Source organism: Ochotona princeps, chromosome 3 (genome assembly GCF_030435755.1).
Source record: "Ochotona princeps isolate mOchPri1 chromosome 3, mOchPri1.hap1, whole genome shotgun sequence".
Classification (NCBI taxonomy): Eukaryota; Metazoa; Chordata; class Mammalia; order Lagomorpha; family Ochotonidae; genus Ochotona; species Ochotona princeps.
This window is the reverse complement of record NC_080834.1, coordinates 87,910,678-87,934,000: the sequence shown is the minus strand read 5'-3', so window position 1 is coordinate 87,934,000 and position 23,323 is coordinate 87,910,678. Positions and strand designations below refer to the sequence as shown.

Sequence of the window (23,323 nt, the reverse complement as noted above, 5' to 3'; positions counted from 1 at the left end):
CCATTTTTTATTGCTTTTTTCCCAGTCATGTTAGCAGGAATCTGGATCCCGAATGGAGCAGCCAGGGTCTGAACTGGCACCCATAAGTGGTGTCCATGTTGCAGACAGTGGTTTAATCTGATGTGTTGCAACTGAAGCCCCAGTGATGCTTGACGTCAGAATCAACAGTGCTGGGTGAGGGGGCAATGGTACTGTCTTCTGTTACAAGCTCAAGTTTGCAAGTGCTTTGGAGGTGCCCCTTGGCTCTTGATTTCTTGCTTGGCCATGTGTTTGCTGTAGCAGCACTTATGGGTGCCTGCTAGGTACAGCCTCTGTCTGGCATGATGGGAACATAGCAGCCAACAGAGGGGTTCTCGCCAGCCCCATATGCATACTTTAAAGACTTATGTTTAAAAAAAAGATAAACATACTCTACATAGAAAAAGAAAGAAAAATCTTCATTCTGCTGGTTCGCTCCCCAAATGGTGCAACAGCTGAAACTCACCTGGTCTGAAGCCAGAAGCCAGGAGCTAAGAAGCTTCTTCCAGGTCTCCCACAAGGGTACATGGGCCCAAGAAGTGGGCCATCTTCTGCTGCTTTCCTAGGCCATTAGCAGAGAGCTGGATAAGAAGAGGAGCAGTTGAGACCTCCAGCAGTGCCTGTATGGGTTGCCGGCTCCATAGACAGAGACAGCATGGTATATACCACAGCACCAGCCCCTCCGAGCTCTGTTTTGCACTCTGTGGCAGGATGGTGAGTGTCTGGCTAGCAGTTTCACTTTCTCCTTGAGTTTCCATTCCTCTCCCTCATTTTCCTTCCAAATTCTGCTGACCTGAAATGGGCCTGGGAGGTTAGGACTGATTGGAAGGAGGCAGAGAGGAGAGGGTGTGGGAGGGTACAGTTTGGGGGATGGAGAAGGTGTGACAGAAGCCTCATAGTTCATCCGTGTGAGGCGGTAGGCACCACCCCGTGCTTCGTGGGATGCTCTCTGCCCTGCCCTGAACCCGATACCACCGTTCTGTCAGCCCCTTCCTTCCACCTACACAGCCCGCCGTCACCTTCAGCTGTCATGGCCGCTCACCTAGAACAATACTGCATGTTGGATTTTTTTCCCCAGAGGGGGAGGAAGAAGCTGAGGGTGGAGCCCCGGGGAGGAATGAGACTTTTTGGAAGAGTGAAACTTTATCACACTTGGATTATAAATAAACTTCTAGCCCATAGAGCCTCTTGCCAGGCCGCAAAGCAAACTCTTGATGAGCCTGCAGGTCAGCGAGGGCTGCTTGGGAAGCCGTCCGTGGGTGTGCCAAGCCACCCTTCAGCTTCTCCACAGCTTTCCCAGGAGCTGCACCGGCGCTGCCCCCAGCACCAGCCTCTCCACCCTGGCCTCCCGACCCCGGCTCCTGTTCTTGATATGCCTCCCACGCCCTGGGGACTGGGGTTGGGGGAGCTTGGCCTGCTCCACACTCTTGCAGGATGCCCGCTTCCCCTGGTATTCCCCGGGATCGAGGCTGACAGGAGACTTTTCCTGGGACTGCCTGGTGCTGGTGAGCTGCAGTGTGGGCTGCTGTGGAGACTGTTCAGACATGATTTCCAATCAGGGTTTCTCCAAAACTCCTTTTTATTTTAAAAGGATGTATTTTATTTGTTTGAAAGGCACAGAGATAGACAGACGTGTTTGAGGGGTGTATGTCTGTGTGAAGGTATGGAGAGGAACAAGTGAGTACTAGCCTCTACCTGCTGGTTCATTCCTCAAATGACTACAAAGGCCAGTGCTGGGCCCGACCAAAGCCAGGAGCCTGGAACTCCATCCAGGTCTCCTGCATGGGTAGCAGAGACCCAGGTACTTAGGCCATCTTCTGCTACTTTCTCAAATGCATTCACAGGGAGCTGAATAGGAAGCAGAGCATATAGGACTCCAATTGGTGCCCTGTTATGGGATGCTGGCATCATCAGCAGTGGTGTAAGCTGCTGTTGGCCCACAACATTGACCCAATGACATCTCTGATGGTGGAAGCCCAGGCCAACCCAACCACATTGCTGCTGCATGAACCAACTCAGGGGTCAGAGGCCTGGATACCTTCCTGACTCCTCTGTCTATGGATAAGGAAACTGAGGTCCCCAGAGGGCTGGTAGATATGCCTGCCACTGCAAGCTTCCTTGGGCAAGGTCTTGGCCCCAGCATGTACAGTCCCTTCTCTGCACTGCTGCCACCCCCTGACCTTGTTCATCGCTTGTGGAGGGTGCCTCCATTGCCACGTGTTTTTTAACTCAGGTACTCTTCTGACATCCCCAAGTCTGTGCCGTGTTAGGAACGCTGGCTATAGCCCCAGAGCTGTACATTTCAGATACCTGTGTGATGGTACCTGAAACGATCCAAGGCATTCTCATCCCTGGGGTCTTACGGTGGAGCCTCAGCCCCAGGACTCTCTCCTCACCCAGTGCTCCTGACAGCCGCAGGCACTTCCATGTTGGATGTGGGAGTTCCAAGCAGCTACGTAACCCACTGTACTACCACACCTACCCCTACTCATTGGAATTTTAAACGCAGCAGGTCTCAGGCCTAGCCACATTGCAGGTGTTCACAGCCTTGGGTGGCACACAGTTCTGCAGTTCTCTCTGATCCCTTTGTCTTTGGGTAAGTCAGTCTCCTCCTGCCTTGACAGTGTCCATTCAAGCCCTAGCCTGCTCTTTCTTCCTAATGGCTCCTGTGACTCCATCTCTCATCGTCTTCCTCCTCTTCTGCACTTGTGGGGCCCGACGGAGTCTGCTGCAGTACCTGACACTGCTGGCTTTGCTGCTCATCCTGGGTCTCTGCCATCCACTCAACTTTCCACGTGGCCTCTCTCACTGGCATTCCATTGCACTCATCCCAAGGAATTCCTTCCTGCATCCTGAACCAAAAACCAGGCTCCCTGCAGGTGCTTGGGATCTGTAACTTCCCTTCCCAGGGTCCCTGGTCATCACCTAAACTGTTCCCAAAACCCTCTCTGTGTGCTCTTCTGCCTCTAGCATCTTCATTCTCTGCCTCCTTGGAAGTTGTCGAGTTCATCTGCCCCGGAGCATAGCTCTGATCAGCTCTCCCTGCTGAGAGCGGGGAGCCACTTGCAGCATGACAACAAGAGGGCAAGGGAGAAAAGCAGGACATGGAGAAGCCCACGGAAAGATCACACTTCACTAAAGCAAAACCTAAAAGCCGCAGGGCAGTGCTCAGCACTGGCTGTCTTTGGGTGGGAGTGGATTTTCCATTTCTGTCACTTTGAAATGGTCGCTAATGAACGTACATTCTCCATTTTGAAAGATGAATACTTTTTTTTTTTCTAAATTCTGGGAGATGTGGCCATTAAGAGTTCCCAGTGTAGCCTGGCTCTCGTGTCAACTCCTGACCCTGGCGTGGAACCCTCAGAGCTTTGGCCATGAAGCCTGCCTTGTTTCTGGCCAGGCATCCTCTGGCTTGCTCCACTCCAGTTGGCATCCACAGCCTCAGGTTCTGTGTGTGGCTCTGGGCCCTTCTTCCTTTCTTTCCTTTCCCTGTTGTTTCTGTCCCCTGGCTGTGTTCCCCTGGCGATGCTAGCTGCTGGAGTCCACGCTCCATTTATACAGACTTCAGTCATTTGTCCATGAAGCTCCTGTCCCCCACTCAGGCATGTTTCCTTGGACTCTTTGCTCTTATAATCTTTTAAAAAAGATTTATTTATTTTGATTGGAAAGTCAGATATACAGAGAAGAGAGACAAAGAGGAAGATCTTCTGTTCATTGATTCACTCCCCAAGTGGCTGCAACAGCCGTAGCTGAGCCCCTCCGAAGCCAGGAGCCAGGAGTCTCTTCCAGGTCTCCCATGTGGTGCAGGGTCCCAAGGCTTTGAGCCATCCTCTTCTGCTTTCCCAGGACACAAGCAAGGAGATGGATGGGAAGCGGGCCTGCCGGGATTAGAACTAGGGCCCACGTGTGTGCAAGGACTATAGTCGCTAGGCTACTGCACTGGGCCCAGCTCTTATTTTCTTATCCTGTCTCATCTTATCTTATCTTATCCTACTTATCTTGTTGCTCCTTATTTGTATAAGCTTATCATCTTCTCTGAGTAACACATGTAATAGGAGCACTGGAAAGTAATCATTAAAGAAAAACGTTAAGTACTTGTAATTCTGCCTCCTAGATACTGCAGTTAGTATGTTCAAAGCTAGGCATTGGAACATGGGGCTCATGCTGATTCTGCAATTCTAAGTTTCCTTGATATTGTAGTTTCAGATTTTTTTATGATGTCAAATTTTCTTCAGATGAAATTTCAAGTTTTATTCTACTTGTATTATTATTATTATTATTATTATTATTATTACTATTATTATAAACGAGACCGCCTGGTTCTGTGGCCCTGCAGGACAGGCATCTCTTTGAGTCTGGCAGCTCCATTTCCCATCCAGCTCCTTGCTAAGGTACCTGGGGAAGCAACAGAGGGTGGCTCAAGTACTTGGGCCCCTGCACCCATGTGGAAAACCTAGAAGAAACTCTTAGCTTTGCACTGGCTCTGCTCTAGCCATTGTGGCCATTTGGAAAGTGAACCAACAGATGCAAGATCTCTCTCCTCCTCTCCCACACCCATTTGTAACTCTGCTTTTCAAGTAAATAAATAAATCTTTAAAAAAGAGAGAGAGAGATTCCACCTGCTGGCCCATTCTTCCAGTGACAACAGCTGGGCCTTGGCAAAACCAAAGCCAAGAACCAGGAGCTCAACCTTGTGTCTCCCAATCAGGTGGCAGAGACTCAAGTACTTGGGCCCTCACAGATGCCTCCCAGGGTACATGTCAGCAGGAAGTGGATCAGAAGCAGAATTGGCACCCAAATCCAAACATCCCCCACACCTTTTTAGCAGTTTGAGATAATCCAGACATTGAGCACGACCATCGTTTATTTAACTGTTTCGCAGTTGCTCAACAACATTTTGTAACTACTCATGGATGTAAAGCCTTTTCCAAGCTGTAGAGGGTTCTGTGCTAGCCTAAGTTCCTGGGAGGGCGTGGCCAAAGGTGTGAATGTTTTTGAGGCTCTGCATGTGTGTTGCCAGATTGCTTCCCAGGCAAGTGGTCCCAACTCACATCCCCGCTGGCGGCGTCACACATGACCTGTTCCATTGCATTCCTGCCAGCATCATTATCACAGCATAAACAAAACACAAAACATGGCTTTTTAAAATAGGAAATATACTGTCTTTGTATTTTTTTAGTTTACTAGTGAGGTTTCTTTTCTTTTGTTTTCTTTGGCATAGCTATCTGTAAATTGCTTATATGAGGGCACTTTGAAAATTTCACCAAAAAATGAAATTGAAGGATAAGATTTTTTTGGTGCAAAAAAGGTTCAAAATGCATGCATGGTTTTTGTATAGTACAAATTTCTTGTGAGATTTTTGGGGATCATTTGCAGTTTTTACTTACAGCACCCTGTTTCTCCACATTAGCTATTTATGGTTAAATTTCTGTCTCTTTGTCAATGTATAAAGCAGGTTTTTTTTTCTTTTTAAAAAATGATTTATTAATTTTATTGGAAAGACAGGCTTACAGAGAGGAGAGCCAGAGACAAAGATCTTCCATTTGCTGGTTCACTCTCCAAGTAACCACAGCAGCAAGAGCTGAACCAATCCAGGTCCGGAGTCAAGAGCCTCTTCAACAGGGGTGCAGGGTCCCAAGGGCTTGGACCATTCTCTATAGCTTTCCCAGGCCACAAGCAGGGAGATGGACGAGAAGTGGAGCAGCTGGAACATTAACTGGCATCTCTTTAGGATCCTGACGCTGGAAGGGGGAGGATTAGCCCATTGAGCCATTGTACCAGGCCCTAAAGCACTTGCTTGGTAGAAGTGTTGTCTGCCCTGGCTTATGTTTTGCAAGCCGATTGTGCGATTCACTTTGTGGAAGAAAGTAGTGCCAGTTGGTGGTGTTTCTTTCAGCTGCTTTTGTGTGGGAGCCTCCGTCAGCCTGGGAGCGCTGGAGGGCAGGACCGAGCCTTGGGCAACAGTCAGTATTTGTGGACTGAGTTAAGAAGGTGTTGTGCAAGAGAGCACCGGTGTGTGAATGTGGTTACTTCTTTCTGGGATGTCGGGCTCTTTCAGTCTTCCTGGGAATCAGTAACCAAAGACAACACAAGCCAAGTATGGAGGGAGGGTCACCCCTCTCTCTGCAGACACAGCTGTGCAACTTCCTAAGTAAATGATCTCACTTGTACCTGTCATTATTTTTTTTTTTTTCAAATTTAAAGGAATCAAAACCACAGTGAGATACCGCTTTGCTCCCACCGGGATGACTCCCATGAAGAAATATAAAAAGGCCACAAAAACAAACTCTGGAGCCTGTGGAGAAATTGGAGCCCTGGTTCTTTGCTGTTTAGAATGGGGGATAGTGCACTCCATAATGTTTAGAGTAACCATGTGACCCCACAAATCTGCTCCCTAGTATACACCTTACATAATGGAAGGCGTGTACCTGTTCAAAACCTTTGATATACACATTCATCCTAGCACTGATTTGCATCCTAGTCACATGGTGGGGGTAAGTGGAGAAACAGATCAGAAAGCAAAAGTTCTGTGCGGTGCAACACTTGTCAGCCACAGAAAGGGAAGACATGGTGCCTAAGGCTCCAACCTGGAGGGGACTTGAAGATGTCCTGCAAAGTGGTGGGGGAAGAGGCAGACATGCAGACGTAGAAAGCTGTGATTGGGTGAGAAACAAGCCAGAGACAATTGCCTAGAGCGAGAAAGATGCTGAGAGGTTGAAGGAGCTCGAGGGGTTGGGTGGGATGGGTTGGTTGGGGTGGGAAGCAGGGTTTGCCCTCCGGGGGAGATGTTGCAAGTGTCCTGGGATTTGTGGCAGTGGCTGGGCAGCCTGGGGGTATTACACTAAAAACTACACCGTTTGTCGGTTTTCACAGGGAATGAATTGTTAGCTGCACAACAAGCAATGAAGGGAGGCTATGCTAAAGGGAGACGGCATGAGAAGGCTCGTGTGTGTGTATGTGTTTGTGTGTGTGTTGTGTGTGTGTGTGTGTAGCAAGTTCCTGGGCATGAGTGGTGGAGATGGTGCCCCCACAGCCACTGTGGCCAGGAAGAGCCTCCCTAATGGGCCTTGTTCTATGTGACTGGGATCCTTGAAGAAGGCCTGAGGCGCATAGGACCAGGTAAAGGAAGTGGAGTGTTTCTTTATTAAATAGAATCACATAACATTGGACCTAAATGAAGTTGGGATCGATAGCAGCTTAGTCCAGCTCTGGTGCTGAGGATGCCCCAGGGCCCCTGCCTGCCGCCCGCTCACTGGCAAAAGGGGAAAGTCGTGTGTACTGTTGGCTTGTCTCCCAGAGAGGGACATGAGGAAAGTGAGAGGAAATACACCTGCAGAAGTATTTGAAAGCCGGGAAATCACTGTCCTCAGTCAGTCTTCACACTGTAGTCTGTTTCCCGACAGATGTATTAAGCACATCTCGTGTATTGATTTGCTCACCTTTTTGTGCTCTCGTTTTGGTAACTTGATTAACGTTACATTACAGACATGTGACACTTTCAGAACCATCGGAGAGATTTATGATTCCCAGAGCCAGTGGAGAGATGCAGAGCTGGACCACATGGGCCATGGGGAGATTTGTAGGGTGCACGTGCCAGGGTAGGAACAAGGGCTTCGTCTTCCTGGAGGAGCTCCGGGGCAATGTCAGGATGGCAGGTGTATTGCTTGAGGATCTCTGGCACTCAGTGTCTAGAAGTTGGAGGTCTCCCAGGAGGCGTCCTAAGCTCTTGGGAACCAAGGAGAGAGTGGGAGGAGGAGAGCGGAGAGGTAGGCTGCTCCTGTGTATCCAGACCAAGGGGCCCCAGCTGGTCACCTTCCTGAATGAAGACCTCACACAGAGAGAATGCTCTGATCACCAAACAAACAAACAAACAAAACACATGCATGCTTTGAAAAGGGGAAATTGTATGCGCCACTGTGATTTTTTAAAAAAATTTCTTAAAATATGTTAATATTTTGAAAGCCATTAGGCACCCAACGGGGCATGGCACAGCACACAGGAACCTTGCTGATGAGCCTTCTCAGAGTGGAGAGTGCCTAATTTAAGATCATCTGTCTCTGGTTCATGTTCCATCCTAATAGAATTCCAAGGAGATCCCTGAGCCTTTTGTCTCCCGTGGTGAGGGAAGGCTGCTCAGCCCCTTTTTCTGGAGACTCAGTGTCTGTTGGTTTTGTGGGTTTGCAAACTGTAAAAGGACTTGGAACAGGAAGGTGTGCCTGCTTGTAAGCCTCGTGCCCAGGGTGCCTAAGGTGGTCTCTCCTCACGTGGCTAGGTGGGTGGATTGGGAGACATCCCTTCTCTTCCTTGGACCTATTGGGGGTAAAGCAGAGACACTGGCTTTGGCTACTCCCTCTGTAGTAAAAGCCAGTACCAGTGGAGGAGGACCATGAAGAGGTGGCAGGTGAAGTGGGCTTGAAGGGGTGGGGTTAGCACAGCTGGAGGAAGGCAGAGTTGCCAGGATACCAATTCAATGTGAATTTCAGGTGAATAACAAATCTTTTTTTTTCTGGTATAATTAGGCCCCAACGGTTGCATAGAACCTACTAAGAGTGAAAGCTATTATGCCATACACCTGGAAAGGGCATGGCTGACTTCCCAGGAGCCAAACAGAGGTCTTTTCTAACCTGTGTCCCCAACATGTTTCCCCCTAACTCCAAGCCCAGTCACGGCTCATGGCTCTCTGCTCTGCACCTTTCCTGAAAGAGCTAGCAGCAAGCTTCTTTCCCTGGGCCCTTTCCTCCGCCCACCCACACACTGGGAAAGGGGAGAGGAGAGGAGAAGTGGAAACAGCTGCTTTGGGCTAGTGGCTTCAAGGTCAATGTACAGCTAGCCACTGCAGCCCTAGGCTAGGCTTTATAAGTGCTGTGTTGCAGACATAGTCCTCCCAGGACTTTGAGAATTGAATACCAATCATTCCCCTCTCGTGGGGTTTCTCCCCGAGTGGTCCTAGGACCCCTGGACCCCAGTCATCTATAGGGATGTTTTTCAAAGCAGTTGCATGCAGGCTGTTGGCAAGGCCTCCTTACTACCCCTAATGGTGGCATGTGGGGATGTGTCACCAGCCGTCCCGCATCTCCGCACCACCACTGACTCCCTGTCCTCTCAGGCTCCCACATGTGCATGGACACACATGTGTACGTCTCATGTATTCTGGAATGTCCTGTGAGGCCAGTACAGAGAAGAACAGCTGGCCTTTGAGCAGGCCGTTTACCTGCGGTTGGAAGTCACCACCATGAGTGGCACCTGTGTTTGTTCACTAGGTGATTACCTTGCCTAAGGGGCAGGTTTTATACTTTGTGTCTACTTCCATGGGGGCAACAGAAGGGGCTCGATATTTGATCACTGAGTGGAGGAGCCAGTGGACAGCATTTGGGCATCCTTTCCATGGGCCCACAGTGTGAGATCATGTGCAGTGTGTGTGTGTGTGTGTGTGTGTGTGTGTGTGTGTGTGTGAGTATGAATCTCTTTCACTCCCAGGGCCAATTGCTAAGAGTCCCCGTTGCTCAAGTCCCCCCTCTAAAACCCAAGCACGCCCCCGCTACTCGCCTAATGTGGTGTTTAGTGGCTGAGGGAGATGAACATGGAGGCACAGCAAGCTTAACGAAGCCATGTGTGCCCCTATTGGGTTACAGCACAGCATCTTACCTGGATTTGCACCATCTGTTGCTATTGGCCTTCTGGCTGCGGGAAGATTCGGATGACAGCAGGGGAGACCTGGGGGATTAGGACAGAGATGCTACAGCAGGCACTAGGTGATTATCTCAGGGGTCACATCTCAAAATGGACTCGGGCCTCTCTCTGTGTCCTCAGAGGGAGGAAAGGCCGATCGTTTATCAGATTGCAGCGTGCAAGTTAATTCCTGCTCTTCTGCGGCTTGTCGTTTCATAATTTTAACAGTGGCTTTTAAAAGAGCAGACGTTGTTGACTTTTATGAAGTCTGATTTATGTACAATTTTTTTTACAAAGTTTATTTGAAAGGCAAAGTTGAGAGAGGGGGAAAAAGAGACAGGAGGAGGAGGATAGGGAGAAGGAGCAGAGAGAGAGAGAGATACGCTAGTTCACTTCCCAAATGGCCACAACAGCCAGGGATGGGCCAAGCTGAAGCCAGGAACCTGTAGCTTCTTCCAGGTCTCCCACATGAGTCCAGGGGCAAGTGCTTGAGTCTCTGCACCCACATGGGAGACCCAAAAGAAGCTCCTGGCTCCTGGCTTCGGATTGGTTCAGCTCTGGCCATTGCACCCACTTGAGAGAGCCAGCCGATGGAAGATTTTTTCTTTGTCTCTGCTTCTCTCAGTTTTCGAATAAATTAAATAAATCTTTAAAAAAAAAAAAACCAGCAACAATAACAAAACAAAAAAAATGTGGAGCAGGCAGGACTTGAACGGGTGTCCATATGGGATGCCAGTAGCACAGTCGGTAGATTTACCAACTATGCCACAGCAGCAACACCCCAATTTACCTTTTCTTATTTAATAAAATGTATGGGTACTGGTGTTGTGGCATTTCAGGCTAAGTCTCTGCCTACATCCCACAGGGGTGCCGGTTTGAGTCCCAGCTGCTCCATTCATGTCCAACTCCCTGCTAATGCACCTGGGAAAATAGCAGTAGATGACCCAAGTACTTGAGCCCTTGCACCTATGTGGGAAACTTAGATAAAGCTCCAGGCTCTTAGCTTTGATCTTGTCCAACCCTGATCATTTCAGCCATTCGGGGAGTGAAGTAGTGCATAGAAGATTCTCCCTTGGTCTGTCCCTCCTCCTCTCCCTGTAACTCTGCCTTTAAAATAAATGGAAAATAAATTTAGAAAGACTAGAATAAAAAAGAAAAGTTATGGATCATGCTTGTACTTTCAAATATAAAAAATATTGGGCCCAGCACAATGGTCTAGTGGCTAAACCATTGCATTGCCTGCATCAGCATCCTCTATGGGCTGCAGTTCATGTCCCGGCTGCTCCACTTCCCATCCCGCTCCCTGCTTTTGGCCTGGGAAAGCAACAAAGGATAGCCCACTCAAAAGAAGCTCCTGGGTCCTGGCTTCGGATTGGTTCAGCTCCGGCTGTTGTAGCCACAACAATGAACCAGTGAATGGAAGATCTTTCTCTCTGTCTCTCCTTCTTTCTGTAAATCTGCCTTTCCATTAAAGGTAAATACATCTAAAACAAACGAAACAAAAGTTTTACCTAACTGAAACTTCTATGTCTTCTTCTGAAATTATAGTTCTAGATTTGTTTTTAGACCCATTAATCACTGAATTGATTTTGGTTTTAGTTTCTTAAATTTTATTTATTTATTTCAAAGGCGCAAGGAGGGGGCGCAAGGAGGGAAAGGAGTAACAGAAGGATTTTCTGTGCTCCCCAAGTGACTGTAAGAGTCAACCCAGGCCAAAGCCAGGAGGCTGGAACTCCTGCCCCAGGTCTCCCATGTGGTGCAATAGTTCAGTGCTTAGTCCGTCATATGCTGCTTTCCCAGGCACATTGACAGGAAGCTGGAGCTGACATGGAACAGCTGGGATTCAACTGGCTTCCAGTATGGGATGCCGACATCACAATAAACAGCTTAACTCACTATGCCACAATGCTAGCCTCTTAATTTTGTATGTTTTGTGACCTTTTTTTTTGTCATGTGGATATCTAGTTGTTATAACACCATTTTTGAAAAGACTATTCTTTCCTCATTTCTGTTTCCTTATGTGTAAGAGAATCTTCAGAAAGTTTGTGGATGATGTATTATGAAGGAAAAAAAAACACTACATACATTTAAATTTTTTCAAATTTTCCACAGACTTTTTGAAGTGCCCTCGTATTTGCCAAACATGCAGCATTTTCTGCTGCCCAGTGGCTGGTCTTTTCACTTTCTTGATGGTGCCCTTTGAAGCACAAAAGTTTTTACATTTTGACTGAGTCCAACTATCTTTTTTTCTTTTGTCATTGTGTCATTAGCATAGTATCTAAGAAGCAATGTGTCTTCCATGGCCATGAAGGTTTAGTCCATGTCTCCTTTGAAGAGCTGCAGCGCTGTAGCTCTCCCATTCAGAGTTCCTTTCTGTATGTGTGTGGGATGGGAGGATATCCAATCCAGCATCATTGATTGGAAAGCCCACCCTTTCCCTCTCAAATTAGCTTGGGACGCTTGTCAGTACTCAGCTGACCATACCTATGAGGGTTTACTTCTGAAAGCCTTGAAACTGAGCCATCCTTGACTTTCACAGCCCCACAACTCCAATAGGGGACAGAAGGGTGCCCCTGCGACCCTTCTGTTTTTCACATTCAGTGTGGAAGTCCATAAAAGAGCTGAGAGATCCAATGCCACATTACCGAACAGGCTTAGTGTGAGGTGGTATTACCCAGTGACAGGTAAGCGTAGGTGCTCTTAACATGTTTAAGGTACGTTAGGCTAAGGTAGGTTAGGTAGGCTAAGGTAGGATTGATGTATTAAATGCATTTTCAACTCAAAATGAGTTTATTGGAATATAGCCCCTGTTTGGAGTCACAGAGCATCTGTAGTGTGAGTTTTCCAACTGGGTCCATCTCATTCTTGTTATTCCAGTTGTGATTGTATGGCATCTATGGTTCACTTGGCAGAAATGGGGGAGTAGGTGGGCATCTAAACTGTATCACAGTGCATGAACATGCTGACTGCATTTATTTAGGTCTTCTTTCTTTGTTAAAGTTAATTGGTTTGAAAGTCAGAGTTACACACACACACACACACACACGCGCGCGCGCACACACACACACACACAAAGAGCAAGACTCTTCCATGCCCTCTGGATCACTCCCCAAATGGCCCCAACAACCAGGACTTGACCAAGCTAAAGCTAGTAGTCTGGAGTTTTTCCAGATCTCCCACATGGGTGCAGGGGCCCAAGCACTTGGCCCATCCTCCCATGCATTAACAAGGAGCTGGATCAGAAGTGGAGCAGCTGGACTCAAACCAGGGCCCAACTACATTGCTGATGCTGCATGTAGAGGCTTGACCTCCTATGCTATGACACCAGCCCCAGGTCTTTTATTTCTTAAACTAGCATCCTGTAATTTTATGTGAACAAGTTTTACTTTCTGTGTCTTTAACATTTAACACATCAGTATTTAATGAGTTTTGGTGCTGTTTAAACAGTACCTAAACATTTCCCTTTAAATGGTTTTATTGTTTCTGTACAGAAATACAATTTCTTTTAATGTGTTAGCCTTGTTCCTTAAAACATTTTGGAGTTCATGTGTTAACTGGCAGCTGTTTCATAGGTTCTCTTGGTTTTTCCTCCATGGACACCTGTGTCTGCCAACAGGGACAGTTTTGTCCGTTCCTGTCCAGCCTGTGTGTCTCTTCTTCCTTTTGTCACGTCACGTGATCTGGAACCTCTGGTACAAAGTTGATCATGATGATGGGAGGGGACAGCTTGGCTTTGTACCTGGTCCTGGGAAACCACACTGAGTGTGGTGTAGCCATAAGATTTTGTCTATGCCATTCATCAAATCACATCTCCCCACTGGTTCCCACAGTGGTGGTGCTGATTTGCTTTCCACCCAAGGTGTAGAAATGGCCGCCTTTCCCTACCTGCTCATCAGCAGGTGGTGCTCTTTGTCTTTTGGGTTACTGCCATTCTGAGGGGACATCTCTCTGTGGCTTTGATAGGCCTTTCCCTGATGGCTGTGAGCCTAGCATATTTTTTTTTTGATGTATCTATTCACCATTTGTATTTTGCTATAAAAGAAATGATTTTTAATTTTCTGCAGTTGGAAACTGGAGATTGTACCTCCTTAATTTAGATTATTTTATTTATTCAAAAGGCAGAGTTATACAAAGACAGAGATGTCTTTCGTCTCCTGCTTTACTCCCTGACAGCCATAACAGCTGGGGCTATGCTGAGCCAAGGCCAGGAGCTTCATTCAGGTCTCCCATCTAAGCACAGGGGCCCAGGGACTTGGGCCATCTTCTGCTGCTTTTCCCGGGTGTGTTAGCAGGAAGTATAATCAGAAGTGGAGCAGCCAGGATTGTACCAGTGTGCCCATATGGGCTGCTGCCATTGCAGGTAGTGGCTTAATCACAGTGCCAGCTCCAGTATTTGTTCTTTTCAGAAGTATTTATTGGTGTCTTTGGCCTTTTTTAAAGACTTATTTAATTTTTTGGAAAGTCAGATATATAGAAAGGAGGAGAGACAGAGAAGATCTTCCGTCCAATGATGATTCACTCTCCAAGTGACCGTGATGGCTGGAACTGAGCCGATCCAAAGCCAGGAGCTTCTTCCAGCTCTCCCATGTGGGTGCAGGGTCCCAAGGCTTTGGGCCATTCTCAGCTGATTCCCCAGGCCAAAAGCAGGGAACTGGATGGAAGTGGAGCAGCCGGGATATAAACCAGTGCCCATAAGGGATCTTGGGCATGCAAGTTAAAGACTTTAACCACTAGGCTATCATGCTGGGTCAAAGACTTTTTGTTTTTTAAGAGGGGAAAGATAAAAAGTGGCCTTTCATCCTTTTGGCCATATTGCTTATTGTGTGCATATGTGAAGTGTTTTGAGTTGCTGATGTTAACCCTTAGATAGGTAGTACGCAGATACTTTTTATCTTTCTGTTGGATATCTCTCACTCTGTTGATTTCATCGCTTGTTTTTATTGCTTTCCTTGAGTTTTTAATCATATGCCTGCTGGTTCTAGATAGTCTATGCTGCTATAACAGAGTGCCGTAGAGTGGGTGGACCTTAAATAACAGCAATTTAAAAATTAACATAAATATTGGCATGGGCTTTGGCTCAACAGGCTAGTAATCCTCCACCTGCTAGTGCTAGCATCCCATATGGATGCCAGTTTGTGTCCCAACTGCCCCACTTCCCATATAGTTCCCTGCTTGTGGCCTGGGAAAGCAGTAAAAGACAGCCTAAAGCCTTGGGACCCTGCACCCAGATGGGAGACCCAGAAGAAGCTGCTGGTTCCTGGCTTAAAATTGACTTAACTCCAGTAGTTACAGCCATTTGGGGAGTGAACCAGTGGATGGAAGTTCTTTTTCTCTGTCTCTCCTTTTTTCTGTATATATGCCTTGCTAATAACAATAAATAAATATTTTAAAACAAACAAACAAAAAACCAGGACTCCATCTCTCAATGTGCTCAGGTCTAGAAGTTCAGGTCCAACAGGACCAGGGTCTCTTCCAGGCCGTGGACTGCTGACTGTTCATGTCCTCAGCTGGAGGAGGACTGAGGGTGAGTGGGGAAGCAACATGGAGCTTTCAAAGCTTCTGGGCCCAGGCTGGGCTGCCCGCAGACCTCACAGGGGGTGAAGGGCAGCGCAAGCTCAGAGCTTCCTGGAGAACACAGACCTGGGGACGAACCCACTGGAGCAGAGGATGGGCTGTTGTCGCTGGTCGTTGTCCATGGCTCAGGTAGTGGAGGAAGGAGGTCAAGGATCCAAATGGACAGGGGCCTTCCTTACCCCAGCACTTGGGAGCAGCTCAGAGCTTCTGGGACGCTGGAGGAGCCACATTTCAAGGTGCTCTGGAGAGAGTGAATTGGGTACAGCTCAAAGCTTCCCATTGCCCAGAACTTCTGTTTTCCGGTGGCCCCCAGGGCAAAGGCAAGATAAAGCCAGGATTCAGGCTTTATCTGCAGAAGCTGTTCGGACTGCACATCAGCTTTCTGGGATCTGAAATGTGCTCTCTTGGCTTGCTTCAGTGGGCTCTGTTCGTCTGGTGTTGGGTGTTCCTTAGCTTTTCAGAAGCCCAGTCCTACCTGCTGGGAGCGGCTGCTGTTTTCACATGCATACACAGTGTCTGATCTTCCCAGAGAAGGGGGTATGTGAGGAGATGGCAGCCACATGCCAGCTGGCAGGGGGTGCTGTTGGAGAGCTGGTGCTGGTGCAAGAAGGGAATGGCAGACTGGGGAAGATGGAGTTGAGCCACACACTCACCCACTCTAGTGTAGTGCCTTCATGTCTTTCATTGCCTATGGTATCTAGCACTGGGTGGCCAGCTGGGCCTTCGTGTTGAAGTCGACCTGGGGGATAAATAGGCTGTGGCTACCCTTAGTCATGTGCTGGACGGTCACACCCCTGCTGTTCTCATTGTGTCCGCCGGACGTGGGCCCCTCCAGCCAGGGAGCTGGAGGATGATCAGTCAGTGTGACGCATTGTCCTCAGAGGCCATGTGCCATCAAGAACCAGCTGAGGTTTGGGCTCTGAGGAGATCAGCTGGGCTGACTGGTGATGCTGGGCTGCATAGGTGTGCCCTGGGCGTCTGCTTGCTGAGACTTACCCTGGGAGAGCCGTGCTTGTGTCCCAAAGGATGGGACTTGGGGCCCTGCTAACCCATGCCTGTGTCAGGCCTGAGCTTGTGTGCTTATCTCTCCTTCTACAGCTGGTCTCCAACGTGCTCATCTTTTCCTGCACCAACATCGTGGGCGTCTGCACCCACTATCCCGCTGAGGTCTCCCAGAGGCAGGCCTTCCAGGAGACCCGTGAGTGCATCCAGGCACGGCTCCACTCACAGAGGGAGAACCAGCAGCAGGTGAGTGCAGCCTTCTGCCCCTCCCAGCAACAGGCACAGCTTCAGGAAGCAGGGGGTTGCCCAGCCCCATCCTGGAGGGAGCCCAGTAGCCAGGCTCTGTTGGACTCCTGGGGGAGACTCCTGCCTGTGGCCCCCTTCCATGTCTCTGTGGTTTGCAAACAAGCCAGGTAGTCAGGAGCTCTTTCCTGCACCAGGGTGGAAGCAGTGAGAAAGGAGGAGGAAGGAGAAGCCCAATCCTCTTAGCCCAGCCTCATCTGCTGAGTTCTGGGGTCTTGTTAGTTCTGAGAAGGAAAAAGTTGCATGTCTCTCCTCAGCTACTGACCAGGGCAGGCAGACCAATAAGAAGGGCCACAGACCCCAGGAGAGGCTTCCCCCAGCAAGTGTTCAGGCAGACACTGGTCTTGCATGTACCTCTCTTGGATAGAGATTAATGGGAGAGCGACTCAGGCCGGTATTGGGGTTCTAGCTGTTCCCTTCCTAGGGGACCAGTTCCTGTGTGGGGTTCAGGTCTGGGTCATCACTGTATCCTTCTTCTAATGGAGATCTGGGCACCCTATACAGTGAGATCCAGACAGGAGAACCTGAGGGGCTGTGGTGACCCAAGGGAGCAGGGGTGAGCAGGACAGTGGTGCTGCTGTGGGACCTACAGAAGGTTGAATTCTTCTGAGATTAAGGTTCACCTTTCCTAGCACATGTAAACGAAGTCCAACTGCATGTCACCTACCATCAGGCCTGTTGGCAGAAGGTGGGCAGGGAAGGTCTGCCTGTGAGTGTGGGACTAGGGAGAAAAAGAACAGGAAAGCAGGGGTCACCCGTGCCCTCCTGGGCAGCCTGGAGCACGTGCTATGGACACCCTGGGTGCAACTGCCATCCCACTGCAGCGTTCTGGGTGGTTACAGTGATGTCACAGGTGGCACCGGACAGCTGAGCCGGAGTGAAGCCCTCTTCAGCATCTCCTTAGTCCCTTGCTTTCCTCCCAGCACTGCTGCTGTGGCTGCTGTTTATTATTGACATACTCCAAGAGCCCTGCCCCCCCATCCAGGCCCTGGTGTGTCTGTCCCCTCAACTCTGGTTGGCCTTCCTGCCCTTTCTGTCCCAGGGGGTGGGCCCCTGTCACTTCTCGGCCTCATTGCCTTATCCAGAGGGTAATCACATTTCCCAGCTTTTGCCTGCTCAGATCTTGGTGTGGCTGGACATGACCTCCCAAACACATAGGGATCTGGGGACGCACAGTGTCTTTTTTTTTTTTTTTTTTGCCATGCTGTGTTGACAGCCAAAACCTAGGGATGAGGAGGAGACAGCTTGCTTCCCTGGGACAGGCACTGTCTAGCTAGCTGGAAAGAGCTGCTGGGTCGCTGGGGGACATTTCCTGGGAATCACCTGATGCATGGAGACAGCACTGCCACCCCGGACACTTCCCGCCCAGCCCTCGGTCCTCAGGCCCAGAGCTAGTCAACCTGGCAGGAAGGCTTCTCGGGCAGTTGAACCATCAACGGCACACTTTCTCGCAGTTGTCCCCTATTTTCACAGAACTATGCTTTCATTCATGTTTTCGTCTCCTACCAGGCACTGTTTGCTGAGAGGTCAGTAAACAGGAGCTGGCCTGCAATGGCTGTGTATACTGATGCTTAGGGGGAGCTAGACAAGTTCTTAGGGAGCAACCTCCTTCACTCATTGACAAGTGCCTCTGGCAAAAGGCCCTGGGCTGTGCTCTGGATAAGACCCAGTATCCATCCATAAGAAGACGTCTCCATGCTTGGGCAAGAGAGAGATGCAACTACTAAATGGCAAACAGGGTAATCAGGGACTCTATGAGAAAAGGCCTGGGGGAATTAAGGTTAGATGGCAGCTAGAAGCAGCCCTCACCCCACCCAGGAAGGAGTGGGAATCATGTGCAAAGGCAAGGAAAGCTCCTAGAAGTTTGGGGGGAGGGTGCCTGAGGGTCACTTACTCTGGAATGGGGCACAGGTTGAATTTAGGGGTGCTGAAGAGGGGGTGATAGGCCCAGGGAAGAGCCATGTGGCGGAAGCTTTGAGGCCAGGTGAGCTGTCCTGGCAGCTACTGTCGGGTTTTAGAAAGGACACCTGTTGCTTGCAGCAGGGAGAGAGGACCCACAAGACCCCCACGTGGAGGCTGCCTGCACCATTCATGTTGGCCCTGGAGGTGGTCTCAGACCCATGAGGGAGGGCAGGTGGGTGGGTTGGGCGAGCTGGCAAGGCACTGCCTAGACACCCAGGTGCTGACATAGAAGCCCTGCCTGAGAGGCAGGGGGGTGGTGGGGAGGCCTGCAGAGCTCCAGGATGGCAGGGGTGCATGGACGAGGACAGAGGTAGGAACATTCTTGGTTTAGGACACAGAAGGCAGGGAAAGAGTTTCAGGGCCACGGGAAAGGGAAACCCAGCATCCAGGGCAGGGTGAAATGCAGGGGGTCGGGGGAGACTGCAGGGGGTCGGGGGAGGCTGCGGGGTGTGCAGGGGGCAGGGTACAGTAGGGAGGCAGCTGGGCAGGCCTGGGGGAGGCAGGAAGACACTGAGGAAGAAGGGCAAAATCCAGACCCCATAATAGGTGACAGGAACCTTAGGCTGGCCGCTTTCCACCCACCCTGTTCTTTCCCACTGGCTCTTTCGCTGGTTTTGATTCCTTGGTTCCTCAGTGTCTGTGTGCTCTCCCTCCCTCTGGGGGCCACAGTTAGTTGTCCAAGCTGTGGAGCAAAAATCCCCCTCCCCCCATTTCTACAAAGCCTTGCTGGACTACTTCTTTACGCCTCCAGGTTAGCTCAGGGGTCCCTGCTCAGTGCTGGCATTGTGAGAAGCGATGCTCCCTGCCACCGACCCCCCAACCGGTCACAACCCGGAGAAATGCCAGGAGCTCAGTAGAAGCTCAGTAAAGCCTTGACCGTGAACTGGATCTCACGGATCTCCCCCAGCCATGTGTCCCTGTGCCACAGTCCAGGAAGCTGAGCCCCTCATTGATACAGTGACTTTGCCCCAGCTTACACGGAACTTCTGCTGGGTAGCAAAGGAAGCAAGCTCAGCACCAGGACTGTCAATGTCCCTGGGACATGGGGGCTGGGAGCCCGTCTCCACCCCTCCAAGCTCAAAGCTCTTCCCCTCCCCACTCCACAGGCAGAGGTTAACCCATGGGCCTCAGGGGTTGCTGAGGGGTTTCACAGGGGCACAGGTGTGCAGGGAGAGGAGCTGCCAGGGACGGTGGAGGAAGCCGTAGTGAGAGTGCTTGCTCCCCTCCCCAGGAGCGGCTCCTGCTGTCCGTCCTTCCCCGCCACGTTGCCATGGAGATGAAAGCAGACATCAATGCCAAGCAGGAGGATATGATGTTCCATAAGATCTACATCCAGAAGCACGACAACGTGAGGTAGGGCAGGTTGTGGGGGAGGAGGGCGACCTGGGCCCCAAGTGGCCCGAGGCCTTTGAGTGGGTGTTGTCTGGAAATGCCAGCCTTGTCCATTCTACTCTGAGAAGGGGATGATTGCGGGGAAAATGGGGCAGTGAGGGCTGCAGGGAGAGGGGACAAAGAGAGGAGGAGGAACTCATAACCTGACAGGGGCAGAGCTGGGGACCCACAGCCACCCTCACTGTCACAGCGTCCAACTGCTCTGTGCCTCCCCAGCCAGTGTGTGCTGGCACCATACCATCTTCCCACAAACCCACTGTATAGCTTCCCAGCATCACTGGCTCAGAGGAGCTAAAGTGCCCCAGCCAGCAACTATAACACCAAGAACTCACCCACGCAGGCCCCTCCAAAGCCCTCCCCTCTCGCCATGTAATTGCTGCCTCCCCGGGCAGAAGCGGCGGACGGCAGGGATGTGCAAACAGATGTAGATTAATAGAGTGCAAAATCTGCTCATGAGTTCCACAGGGACAGGAAGCAGCACAGCAGCCACCATACACCCGAGAGGAGAGCCTGATAATCTTCCTGCAGGCCCATGGCAGGAGGCTTCCAGACAGCGCCTCTCTTCCTGTACAGGTGTTCCTGTGACCCGCGGGTCCTCTAAGGCTGGGTACGGCCCATCCTGGGGGGCTTGGGCTACTGTTCAGTAGGGAGGTTAAATGGAACAAGACAGATCATGCACACACACAAGTATACACGTGTGCATGCACACACAGATGCATGCATAGGCACACATAAATGGAGACACATGCACATAGTACATGCAGCTCTGCCCACATGCACCGTGCAGCCATGCATGTACATACGTGTGAGTGTACAGTGTATGCATGCAATGCGTGAACATGTATGTGCGCATGTGTGACCATACAGTTATATGCACATGTGCACATGCACAGATATGTAACACGTGCACGTATACATGTGCACTCACACAAGCCCCTCGAAGATAAATCCAAGGGCAGCAGGGAATATATCTTCTCACACAGTTAGCATCTCTTCCCAGGCCTCATGGGGGTCCTGGGACCCAAGCATGTTCATTTAGCCTGGATGTCCTCCCTCTGTCAACACCAAGAGTCCTTCAGCTTCTAAAGAAAAATGGCTTTGTGTGTTGCCTGTGTTCAGAGCCTTCAGCTCATGCTGCTGTGTTGGGCAGGGACCGTGCAGCCAGCGGCAGCTTTGGACTTGCAGGAAGAAGACCTCTACCGGCTGGATCTCTGTGCCCAGGAGGCATCCCAAGAGGGCTGTGGGCAGCTGGGCCGAGCTCAGACAGAGCAGCGGAGTTGGTAGCTGAACTCCTGAACATGAGCTTGGCTGGGGAGCGCAGAGGTGTCAGCTTCGCTGATGCCTTCCCTAAGGCCGCCTCTGGCCTTGTGCTGGAGTAATCCCTAATAATCCTGGGGCCTCCTTCCCTGGGGCTGGCGTCCACCCAGCCACTGTGCACCCAGGGCATTCAGATGCTCCCCTAATCCCCATGGTCAACACAAGGGGTTGGTGCTGCTGTCATCTCTGCTGGCTCAGTGGGAGAACCATCCCCAGAAAACTCTCTGCAGATACAGGTTTTGCCTGGCCTGACCCTTGCCCAGGAGTGAGGAACAGCTGCGAGGATGCTGGGATCAGGAGGCTTGGGGAGTCCTCAGGCCAGAAGGACGCTGGAGGGGGAGGCTCAGCTTCTCGATTATGTGTGTACACCTCCGTCTGTGACCCTGAGGAGCTACCAGGGGCCTTCCCTGTTTGAGAACAATTTCTGACACCTAGGGGTCTATACCTGGTGACAGGTAACAAAGCCCAGAGGTCCAGATTCAGACCACAAGGTATTAACAGGAACTCTAAGTCCCCGACCTCTCCCTTCTGAAATTTTCTCACTGTCCCTGGCATGCTCCCCGGCTGGGCCTGGACACAGGTGCACCTGCAGACAGAGTTCACTCAAGTACACAATGGGACATAGGGAAGGAGACAGCCAGACAGCTCCCTGCTTTAGGCACAGGTGCTTAGCCAGGCTTTCCTACTGCAGCTAGCTCCCACAGCCACCTGTGGGTCCCTCCCTGCCCAGTCCTTGGCCCTCCCAGCTCCTTTCCTCTTCTGTGCAGTGGATCCTGTCACACTCCAGCCCATGGCTGCTGGCCCTTGGCCTCCAGTCCTCCACCAAAGGGCTGTTGGTCCCCTCGAGGGATGATAGCCTTCCCCCACTCACATTCCCCTCCAAGGGAGGCGATGACTTTGGGTCAATCAAAGGACAGTGCCATAATCACTCAGTAAGCAGCCTGCTCATGTGCAGGACCAGAATGAGACTGCAGCCACAGCAGGGAAGAGTGTGTGTTTCTGTTTAGGCTGGGCCAGGATCAATGGAAGTAATCAGGAAAGAGATGACAGGAGGAGAGGGAAACTGAGATGTCACGATTTTACTGGGGACAGAAGCAATTCTGAATGTGTTGCCGCCAAGGAGAGTGGTGGCAGTGCCCATGAAAGCCAGCTGCAGGCTGTCATGCAGATGTCCCACAGGGGCCCCTGACTTGGGTCTCGAGCAGCAGCTGCAGCCCTGGGAGGGAAGGGAGGACTCACACAGTCTGTCTCAGGCTGGTTTGGGGGCTGGCAGGGTGACATCGATGTTTAAAGACACACTTTGTGTGAGGGCTGGGCTCCTGGAGAGCCTGTGGTGTATGGAGGGTGGGCCTGAGCTCTGGGAGTTAGCAATTTTACACAGGGTCCTGGCTCTGCTGCGCCCTGGCTGTGCAGTCAGGGGCAAGCTGCAGACCCTCAGCCACTGTGATGCCCCATCCGCTCATCTGCATACTAGGCTGGGAAGGGCAGCGACTCCACAGGGTCAGTATAACGTGGCAGCTTGCTCAATGCACAATCTGGCACATGGTGGGTGTTCAGTTGCCGAGAGTTGCCGTGGTTTGTGGTTCCCGTGATTCTCATGATCAGCATCAAAGAAAGGCCTGGGGATCCTCAAGCCAAGGGGCGGAGGGTGACAAGTCACTTTCATCAGTCCTCGGTGGAGCTGTAATGTTTAGAGAAGGGGATGACAGGCCGTTCTGTGGAGAGAGCAAGGCCACCCTGGCAACAATTCAGCTTCGTAGCATGATGCGTCGGGCCCTGGATCTGATGACAGGTAGACTGTTGAGGTGTGGAGGAGAGGGGTCTGTCCTGGACAGGGCAGGAAAGGGGATGATTGGGAAGCCCTACTCCCTGTGGACAGAGAGGACAGCTGTGCAGCAGGCAGTGCTGAGGGGAACAGCCAGGGACCACCTAAGAAACTGCAGGTGCCTGGGTACCTAGCCACCACTGACTCTTGAGGCAGCCAGGGGCTGGGAGCCCCCATGAGGGCCTCCCAAGTGCCTCTTTGCCTCATGGAAGTGACACACAGATGTGGTCAACCCCCTGGATGGCTCAGCTGGGCTTGGAC

General features: G+C 50.7%; 1 protein-coding gene across 1 annotated transcript in view; it reads left to right on the top strand.

Moving 5' to 3' along the window:
• ADCY5 (adenylate cyclase 5) overlaps positions 1-23,323 on the top strand; it is a 153,536-nt gene that overhangs the window by 82,202 nt on the left and 48,011 nt on the right. The window contains exons 2-3 of the mRNA XM_004577840.3: positions 16,360-16,509; positions 19,760-19,881. Of these exons, the coding sequence (XP_004577897.2) occupies positions 16,360-16,509; positions 19,760-19,881 (272 nt within the window). The remainder of the gene's footprint in view (positions 1-16,359; positions 16,510-19,759; positions 19,882-23,323) is intronic.